At 40.2% G+C, this 11,206-nt stretch overlaps 1 protein-coding gene across 1 annotated transcript; it reads right to left on the bottom strand.

Moving 5' to 3' along the window:
* Positions 1–2,733: 2,733 nt before the first annotated feature.
* LOC129742403 (uncharacterized) lies at positions 2,734–3,768 on the bottom strand. The gene has a single exon (XM_055734302.1). The coding sequence runs from the start codon at positions 3,766–3,768 to the stop codon at positions 2,734–2,736; it is 1,035 nt and encodes a 344-aa protein (XP_055590277.1).
* Between the last annotated feature and the right edge of the window lie 7,438 nt (positions 3,769–11,206).

Raw genomic sequence — 11,206 nt, 5'->3', positions numbered from 1 at the left:
ATAATAACAGTGTTATCGGGAAGGTTTGGATTATTGGAAGGAAAATTGGAATGCCTCTCCGGCGGGTAAGATGGTTCAGCTACGTAAGTCGTCGAATTTTGTCGCGCATGGAAGGGTTCACCACCGAGGTTTCTGGTTGGTTTAGGGATAGCACCCGTTCGAACACGCGGCGTCGGAGGATTTTCATAGGGGGGAAGTTCTTCGTCCGAGTCGAGTCGCAAATTATCAAAAACGCCGGCCGTGTTTGAATATTGCACGGATAGTTTCGAAATTCGATCTTCAAGATCGTTTATTGTTTTATTCAACTCGGGTTCTCGGAAGGTTATTTGTTTCGGCTTTGCCATACCGGATTTAAGCAAAGATTTTTGTGTTAAATCACCGATCGCGGAAGGGAATTGTTTTGTGATATCTTCCAAAATAGTACGAGCCTGCAATAGTAAAATTTCTCGAGATGTTCTGAAAGCTGAATCGTTAGTTGAAATTCTTTTCGCTCTGTCGGCTAGATGAACAAACTGGGAGAAAAACGGAGAAACATTATCGAAACTTTTAGTGTCCATAGCCTCTTCAAGTTTTGGATATAGAATATCAATATACTGGGTCATTTTCTCAATCTCTTCCTTAACATCGACAAATGCATCAAGAGTTGGAGATTCTATTTCTCCGCATTGCTCTTTATGGAGTGTGTCGTCCAATATCCGCTCTCTGAGCTCCCTACTCAAGGTGTTGGTAATTTTTCGGATCGAGCACTCGTAATGAATTTGCTCGTCGCTTAAAAACTTCACCTCCATCTCGCAACTTAAAGCAGCTAGTGCAAAGACAATATCGAAACACTTAAGATGAATAATAATTCGCAAAGAAAACCAAAATCCAATCAACAGTTGACCAGAACAAAAAGAAATAAAACAACTAAGTTATCTTACCTTGAGTACGAGGAGATGAATATTATTTGAGCAGTTTCAGCGCTGACAAAATGAAAATTTATTGCTGCTCAGAAGCAGCACACCAACTTAGATCAACTCCTTGCTAGGAATTAAAGAATATCACTCCAACTTTTTGCTAATTTTCACCCCAACCTTTTATTGTTAATAGCGGGTAGGAGTAAAACACCAATTGCACACTTATATTCCTCTAAACTATGATTATTCAAAGAATGCCATAGAAAAATCACAAATCCTCCGTTTCCGCCCAATACTGAATACCCAGAACCTTATCACCCCTTCAATATATATAATTTTAGTTTCTTCCACCTAAACACTTTTTTTTTCACTAGCTCCCGACCCACAATCACACCACTTCAAATGGCTCAACCACGTATCAAATACCAAATTTCTTTTATTGGTTTTTTTTTTCTATTTTTCGCACTATTCCACTTTTCTTCTATGAAAACTTTTAACAAAAATTTATAATAAACCACTAAAGAAGCTGAATTGTTATAACCAAGAGAACTTTAGTGGTCTAACTATCATGTCTTCTTTCCACTTCCAGTGAAAACCGCAAGCCACAACTCACTTGCAAAATTATTTGCGATTATATTTTTACGTTATCCGAGGGGTTTAAACCGTTTTTTATTTTTAACCGTTAGCGTTTCGAGTGAAATTGAGACTTAATTTTATTGTTAATCTACTTAATTTAATACTTTTGCTTAAACTAAATTCACGCCACGAGCGAGTAAAATTATTCCGCGGCGGTTCTTATTGAACTGCTGGGATGTTCGCCAAATAATATGTGCCAACTCTCGTGCTATAAAATAAGAAGTGTTGAAAATATTTTCTCTCCGAAAAATAGGTACTCAATTTTTTTATGGGTTAATCAGTTCGCAGTTCCGTAAAATTAAAAAAAAAGATTGAATCTACTCTGATTTATGAGAATAATTTAAATTCGAACGTAAAAGATTTCAACTAAACTGGATCAAAATTGCAACCAAACTAGATCAAAATTAAGCCGATTTATTGGGCGCCATTGTTACGTAGTGGGTATTTTTACCCTTTTTAACTCAATAGTCGCGAGTATTACTACCAGCACTTTTGCGCCATCTGCGATTGCAGATGTGCTAGCAGCCAAGATACTTTGCCCGGACTCTTACCCCAGGGGGGGATAATTTGTTTTCGCGCTCTAATGAGGGAAGAAGCAAACTGGCAATATCGTTGGGAATATAGGTCGGCTCTTTGAAAATCAATGCAAGCGCATTTCAATCCCAAAGACCTCAAGAGAATCAATAAAGTACAACGACTTACCAACGAATTGCCATCTACGTCTTCCGGGTGTCCAAACATAGGCCGTCGGATTGCCTCTTCAGTCGGACTGGGGGTTAGTTTTGAGCCACCACACTTCCGACGACTTCCGATACTTTTACGAAGGCTAACGATCTTCGACTCGCAATGTACTACGGCGACAATTCGAACCACGGCGATTTTCTACTTCGGTTACAACTCCAACTAACTACGACTCTTTAACAACATCCGTCTCAAAACAAGGTTCCAGGAATAGAGACCTGGCTCATGTCTTGCCAGCTTTCAGGAAAACTTTTCCCACCGCCCTTCTTCTGAGGTTTTCCTCAAACCCAATGCCCAGACAATGCAAAAAAGACGCGCGAGTAGTTTAAGCATTTTTTTGGTGGTCGTAGTCGACCATCCCTTAGTTAGCCATTGCGCTTTAAGGACGCCCTCTCGATCTTAGGTCAAGAAGCGTCGCTTACACTGAGTAAATCTAGATCTTCAAAGAGTTTCACTAAAATTACCAACGATATTGCCAATAAGCTTCGGGAGCATTTGTTGCCACGCAACACCGTTTGACCTGGGAATCCTCAGGCGTGGGTTGATGCGCTAGTGTTTGCAGTATCGCACAATGGTCTTTCAAAAACCGCATCAACATCTGGAACTTGGGAACCTCTCGGGAGTTGTGGTGCGTCTCCCAGTGCCGCAACGTCGACGGGTCCAACCGAGCACAGACCATGTAGACCAGTAGAGTGCTCCAACCTTCGAAAGATTCACCAATCTTTTCCAACATTTGGAGATTCTTTTCAAATTCGCCAATCAGCTTACTAAGCCCTTCGTAGCTCTCCTTGTGCATGGCCGCGACATTAAAAAGCGCATCGACGTATGTCTTTACAATCAGCTTGCGATTTTCGTACCGGTTTTTCAAGGCAGCCCATGCTACCTCGTAGTTAGCTGCTGAAAGCTCAATCGAGCTCACCTCCTGAAGCGCTTCCCCTGTGAGCGCGGAACGTAAGTATGTAAACTTGTCCATCTTAGTGAGCTGGTGATTGGAGTTGATCAAGCTGTCGAATGAGTCCCGAAAAGTAATCCAGAGATTAATTTGTCCATCGAAACTTGGCAGGCGAATCTCGGGCAGCTTGACTCGAGCCAAACTCGCTGACGATTCGATCGGGTTCTGGGTACTGGTAGCTGGATGATTTTCACTATTTTCGGATCTACGGGCTAACAACTGTAGGTGCAACAACTCTCCCTTCATGTTACAGAAATCATCCTCCTTTTCCGTGGCAATGGTGTAATTCTCTTCAGCTCGTGCGTTGATCAGCGACAGCTCTTCGTCTGGATCATCCACCCCGGTCACCTGGTCGGTCTGCAGCTCGATTTCCGCACGCACTAACTGGAACTGCTTGAACGCATCGTCTAGGCGTTCAATGCGTACGCCGATTAGTTCACTCCGCACAGTACTGGTGTTCACACTTGAAATAAATCGTCGCACTGTCTCGAAAGTGCGACACAGGTTGGCTTCTAACTTGTAGAGTTCTTTCAAATCACGCATTTTCAACACTTTCCACTTTATAATTTACTCAGTTCCAGTTAGGCGGCTACCACTTTGCACTTTTTCTTCACTATTTTCCACCAATGACAGACCGAAATCGACTCGACGTCTCGCAACAAGTTGACGGCTCAACGCAATCGCCCAAGCTGATTACAGGACTAAAAATCAGCAATATTTTGACAACCGACCCACTTCAATTCGCACGGATAAAGGCTTTCCAAAGACTGACCACTTTATCCGGAAATCCCTATGTAATGAAATGCCAGACTGTGGAGTTTCATGCAACAACCCCCCACAGACTCTCTAAACACACGAAAAAGGAAAAGTGGTACTTATCTGCCCTCTTGGTTGGTAGCAGGACTAGCCAGCGATGATCCTAACAACTGCAGCACAAGCCACACGAGTTTGCAGCTCCTAATCAGTTGTTCACAGCAGCACACTGTACGGGTTCGATCTAACCACACAGTACTCGCCCCGTACTGTTGGTTCAACACACAAAAAAACGCACTTGTTGGCCAATTTCTGGCGGATTCTTCCAAAGAAGCAGCGACAGATCGTGGGGGAAATTTTTTTAACCAGAATGGCTCACTTTTTACAGGTGGGGAAAATTTCGTAGATACAATTCCACGGTATCACGGTGCAGCAGTTAATCAACGCGCACTCAATAAGTGAAAAATTCACTTCCCACGGGTGGCTTGAATTTTGATTTCACTGCACAGTTCACTTAAACCCAAGCCAAGCCACAGGACACGGACGCGCGCTTTGCGAATCCTTTGTCCGTTGTTCCTTTTCACAGCACGACTATTGTTAACACTACACTGATTTTACGGAACTATCGAGTCCCGTAATCCGGCTCGAAGGACCAAAATGTTTTTCCGTTTTACGAGGGTTTCGGATTTGAGTTGTAAATTCAAATCTAACTGGTTTTACTTCCGTTTAATTAACTGAATAGATCAAATACAACATTCAAACTTAATCTTTAGCGTTTATTCAAACCGACGACGGGAATGGTGCGAAAAACAAAAGTCAACTGTTCGCGATCGTTCTTACTGACCAATAGGTTGGTTTTTCATTCTCCGCTTTGTGCGGATGTTCGGTCAGCCAAACAAACTAACCAGAAGTCGTTTTTTCTACCAAGGCGGCGCGAAATATGGTTTCGAGGAAATTTGGTGTGGCGCGAATACACCCGAAACTACGGTGACTCATATTTTGTGCGAACAGAGGGTTTGTCAATGTATTTCGTTAAATCTGAGGTGGTCCCACCCCCGACTACCTCGAGTAAGCGGGGTTCTACTTTACATTCTTTGCATGTCATCCGGGCGTAAAGTTCAATAAATCTATGGATCTTGTGTCAACCTGATGCCTGGGATAACGCGGGAGCTCAGAAAACAAGAGTTCGGATAAACGGGTGTACTGTTTAACGATTCTCCTGCAGTTTAGGTAAATAATCACGCAGAGAAAACTTGGATTTTGAAACAAAACAAAACTGACTTTGGTTCAAAACATTCATTTTTTTAGTCAAACTCCTGTATTCTTTGAATCAATGAACTATCAATGAATATGTTTTTAAAGAAAGAATAAATTGTTTGAACTGAATAATTTTAAACAAATTCTTTGATTCAAAAGAAATTTGTCAATTGCATATTTTTATTGAAACAAAATAAATTTTATTTCAACCAATGAAAAAAAAATTCAACAGAAAGGAATAATTTATATAAATTAAAACTTCAAACTTAGAAGATATTTTGGATTGAGTAAAAATAATTAAAAATCAAATTAAATTTGGCCGGTCGTGTTCAAAATCAAAACCAGTAAATCAGAGTTAGCAATATAGGACGATTCAGGATGAAGAATGGTAAGTGTGTTAATGAATAAGTAAATATTTAAGATTTTTTTGCATTATTACAGGAACACGAATGATTCCGCCCCAAATCCACCGGTCTGATTATTTGCGGTCCGATCTTCAGCAGCAATTGACAGTTGGATGGCGACTAAAGCCAGCAACCGGAGTTGCTTCCGGAAGTCTACTGATTGGTCCAAGAAGGCCCTTAGGCCAAAATGGCAAACTTTGTCAACGAAAATTAGGACCAGATGATTCAATTATAAAAAATCAGTATTTGTGTTGAGTTTGTGAATAAAAATAAATTTTAGATGTTAATTTTTTATTTTTATTTTTCAAAATTCTTAGTAGGAACTCCGGAACAACAGAAAATGTTTCTTCCAATTGGAACAAAAGGAAAATGATTCAATGAATAAATGCTTTTAAATCTAAATCTAAATTGCAACCGAAAAAAAACTTAGCAATAAGCAATAAGATTTTTCAAATGAAAAAAATCTTTGAAACAAAGAAAAATGCCTTTGAACCAGTGATGCGAATGTCATCCAAAAGACAGTCGCGATTGTGACAGTCACATAACATTTTCCAATGACATTCGAAAATGTCTCAATGACATAGACGGTCATCCGAAAAAATGTACGATTGGAGAAAATGTTATTCAGTTTTGCAATGACAGTCGCTTAGAAAAATGTCATTTTTGATTTGTGACAGTCGGAGATTCTGTTGGTCCTCTGACTGTCGGAATGACATTTTTGAATTTTGGATTCCGTGACTGTCATGGACAAATTTAAAAAATTGGCCACGGCCAATTTGGCCAGTTCCGAAATCCGAAAAATCAAAATGATCAGATTTTAACTTGCGACACATGAATAGAAAGCTTTTGATCTGTTCAGGATGGGTAGAATTACATGCTTTACATTAGTGGCATTAAAATAGGGAACTTTTGATGCCTATGATTCAAAAATTGTTTTGGTTGATTTTGGCGTCTTGATTTCGAGTTATTTGCCAGATTTTGTCTATCAGCTCTTTGTCCGATAATACAGCGTTTTTACACTCGTATGCACTTTCGGATTACTATAATTGTATTGTTGTATTTTACTAACTTCCCACAAATTTTAACTAAAATCAATCATATCAAACATGGGGCAGAATGCCCGCCAGACCACGTGTTTTACGCTCAAATTTAGAATGCTGATAACCTTTGAGAAAAACCGAATATCAAAGCGAAATGTCACTCTTTTAATTTGCTGGCTCCCTTATTACGATAAGAATGCATAATATTAAATTTCTTCCTTTTTCAAGTTTAAAAGGTGCACCAATATTTGGTTCGAAAAATTCTAGAAATTAAATTTAGTTGCCTACCTGAAGGTGTTTTACCTATAACGACATAAAAAAGTGTATTTTGAAAAGCGAAATTTTCGATAATTTTAGCAAAAGTCAAGGATGGACATGGTTCACTTCACAGAATTCGAGTTTTTTTTTTGTCAAAAACACAGAATTTTTTTCGGCAACCTTGGCTGCAACGAATGATTTTATTATTATAAATTTTATTCAACTAAAAAAACTTTTCAACTTGTTCGTAAAATCCGGTGTTTGGCCACATGGCTACTGACGATATTTGTTTTGTGCCCAAAATATGTATCTAGCTGCTTCGAACTCCTGTCAAGCATCCAACTTATTTCTTTCCTGAAACGGAAATGGCAAAGTTGAGGACACATAATAAAAAACATATCGTTGGAAAGCGCGGGAGCCGTAACACACAAATTTAGCCTAAAAATAAACACCCGATGGCTTAATCCTTTACCGGAAAAATCCTTTGCGAAACATTCGCCAATACTAGGCCCGTTCAACAGCCAATTGAAATTGGTTTCAATCGATTTCGATTGGTAAATGGTTGTTCACTCAGTCAATGTTTTGATCGAAACTAATCCAATTGACGTTCAATGAAGCCAATCGAAATCGATCGAAACCAGTTGAAATCGATCAAGCCCAAGAGCAGGATTCGTTTCAATCGGTTTCTATCACACCAACACACAGGCAGTTGTTCACTGTCAAAAAAACAGCTCGTTTTTTGCTGCTGCTTTGCAAAGGTGTTGATTTCTAAAGACCGCGGAATTTGTTGCTTGTCGTTTGCTTAATTTAAGTGAATTTCGTTCTGTTTTTTTTTTCAAGACGGGTAAGTAATTTTGCACCAGCCTTTGTGTGCTAACGATTTTTAATTGACTGTTTTATTACAGGTAAAATGGAGCAGCTTACGCAAGTCCATTTGAGCGATGGAAACCGCGTCATTTTGGTGGCGGTGCCGGTGTCCATTGCGGAAAGGCTGGGAAGAGGTAAAATATCCACACAAATTTATTTAAAATGAACCCATAAAGTTGTTACCGCAACCAAGATGGCCAGCAAAAAGCTCCAGGAACAAGAGCTGGATTAGCTCTGGTGTGGTCTATCATTTGGTTATTGGTTAGTAGTGTTTGAAACGCCTGCTGACCATCCTCGCATCTTGGCTGAGGAACGCAACGAAATCGACAGTACCATCGGTGCAAACGTTAAGACTAAGAAATCCTACCTACGTACCCAGCAAGACACAGTAAGATTTTCACCGCTTTCGCTTGTTGCTATGACCCCCGGTTTCCTGATGATCATTCAGGTAGGTGTACGTGGGCTTCGATTTTCACACTGGCGTTGTTCCTGAATGGTGCATCAGTCACCTTTGGTTATCTCGGCCATGGTTTAGACATTGCACCCAATTTATCGGCAAAAATATTCTACATGGCCAACACTCTGTCTTCCTTTGGCGGTTTCGGCTTACATGGTTGGGGTTTAGACCATCGAAAACCATAGGTACGGCCATTGGCAGATCGTGTTGTAGATTCTCGCCATAGTTTACATAGTTGGTTCGTCTACGTATCTGCTCATGGGCACCGGTGATCTGCAGGCCTTGAACAATCCCCCGGAATTGACGAACAAAATTTCAATTTTCCCATACAAACCTTAAAGTTTAAATTAACTCATGTAAACGTTACCTAAAACTTTTGAATGTCCTTTTAAGAATCAGCTTCCCACAGCTTTATCAACGCTACAAAAAATAATGATTTTCAGTTTGTATTAATATTGTAATTGTGCAATCCAAATTGTTTGTTAAACTCTATTTTTTCTTTGAAACCATTTTTATATGACAGATAAAGATTACTGTGATACTTTTTTCGTTACGCTGAAAACTCCGGTCTGAATGAGTTACCAGATCCTCAAAGTCCAGGAACAAATTGTGTACAACCGGGAACCTTGAGTGTAGAGGAACGTGGTAAGGAATGAATGTCAATATTGAAGATTGAAATTATAACAATTTAAACGTTTGTTTGAAATATATTTGTTTCATTACATTTCCTGATTATTTTACTACAAATCCCAGTCAGCCTTTGGCACCTGATGCAAGTAGTTCGGAAATTCTAGGTAAGCTTTCTTTTATTTACTGTATATTGAATTACTTTATACGAGATCATAAACGCCTTATATTTTGTACATACACTCGTAGTTTTTAAAGATGAATAGGCTTGTTCGGGTTTGCATAAATTTTATGTAAAGCAAATTTTCTCTTCTTCATGATGTTTTAATGTCTTTGTTAACCTTCTCGTTCCAAATCACGAAATATACGAAATCGTCAGGTTTTTTTGAATTTTCTTTAATTTTTAAGGCGCTCCGACGTTCATTTGTGTAGTGATTCAAGCAAAGCGAGTTATTCGACTTACATGTGTAGATTTTTGAAAATTCAATTGTTATTTTTTGGTATTTTAGTTATAATGTAATCAAATTGTGCTTTCATGATACTTATGATCCATCTAGAAATATTTCTTAGTTGCTATAAGACTTTTATACTTCGAATTTTTTACCTTTTTTATTTAACATTTTATTTTATTTTTCACGCACTGTCTCGGTCCCTATGGGTCAAATTTAAGAACAATATCGATTTGAAGAACTCATAGATCCTCAGCCAGGAACAAGTGTAAGCGTTGCTAGTCATTCGAAGGAGGTTGCAGTGATCTTGCTGTAGAATAACTAAATAATGTTGCAGTGGTGTTCGTGGGGGTTAAGGGTTTCTCCTTGGCGAGGCAATTCACCAAGCCACCCTAACCCGGCGAACAACACGACGAAACAGTTCGTTTGACAACCCACCACCAGAGGGACTCTAGCAGATGTGAGCCGCAAACGTAGAGCGGAGTGGCGAAAACGTAAGGCGAAATGGCGAAGCGAAGAACGAGGGCAACAATGGGGGATGGTTCAAGGCCGGTCAAGAATCAAACGACCAACCATTTTTAAAATAGTTCGCGAACTCATCAGCTCAAAAAGTTCACACAACAACAATTTGGACTTGCTGAATTAATTTAAAAGGAAAATTGGATACTGATCCTCTTTACAGTTCCGTGAATATCATTCATTGAGCAAATATCGTTTGAATGATACAAAACCACGTCGAGAGCCTTGTATCAAGAACTACAGGTAACCATCCACCATTTTGTTGCTGCCCAAAACCTTCGTTTCCTAAATTGTTCCTGAACTTCAACAGGACCCCGCTGTTCCGAGTTTAAGAGCTTATTAAACTCAGCCTGAAAGCGCCGTGCGCTACGCCCTATTACGTCGACCGACAACCGTTACACCGTCGGGTTGACCTACATCTGTACCTGATTCAGCACCCAAGGTGGGATCAGGTACGCCATTGCCACGCGCCGCTTCGCTTACCGTCGAAGGACCAACAGTGCCCGGTTCAGCACCCAAGGTGGGGCCGGGTACACTCAGCGAGAACCAGCTGACCTCCGAGCCGACCTCAACGAACCCGAGCTCGACGCCGAAGGAGGAATAAGGAGTACGATCCCGCGGAAAAATAAGGTTAGATAGTGATAAGAAAGTGGTGGGTGGAACTGCAACTTCAATAAAGGATACTAATTGTTAAGCCTAGGAGTTTTACCTTAGTCTTCCCGAACTTCCCTGCAACATAGTATTTGTGGTAAGCGTGCCGACCCTAGGGATTGATAGGGGTTCACAGCACTTTCTACCGATTGGCTAACAGCCAGTCTTACACTTCGTGGGGCCAAAGTTCTTCGCTTCGCCATTTCGCCTTACGTTTTCGCCACTCCGCTCTACGTTTGCGGCTCACATCTCCTAGAGTCCCTCTGGTGGTGGGTTGTCAAACGAACTGTTTCGTCGTGTTGTTCGCCGGGTTAGGGTGGCTTGGTGAATTGCCTCGCCAAGGAGAAACCCTTAACCCCCACGAACACCACTGCAACATTATTTAGTTATTCTACAGCAAGATCACTGCAACCTCCTTCGAATGACTAGCAACGCTTACACAAGCTCGGCAGCAAGCGATAAGAAATCATGTATCTACATCATGTCCATATACTGTCGAACCTGGATTAGTGAGATTCAGAGGTACAGAGCTTCTATTCTCGCTTAAAGATGCACAAAATCGAAAGTACAGTGAGCGAAATAAGAATAGCACCACTATGTGTTTTGCTTGTTAAAATATGAATGATTGAAAATCATCAATATTTTCTTCTATAAATTGTTTTGAATTGTTTAACGGATAAATCATGCATAAATTTACTT

This window comes from Uranotaenia lowii, chromosome 2, assembly GCF_029784155.1.
Source record: "Uranotaenia lowii strain MFRU-FL chromosome 2, ASM2978415v1, whole genome shotgun sequence".
Lineage (NCBI taxonomy): Eukaryota > Metazoa > Arthropoda > Insecta > Diptera > Culicidae > Uranotaenia > Uranotaenia lowii.
Note: the sequence above shows the minus strand (reverse complement) of the source record. Positions and strands in the feature narration are given on the sequence as shown.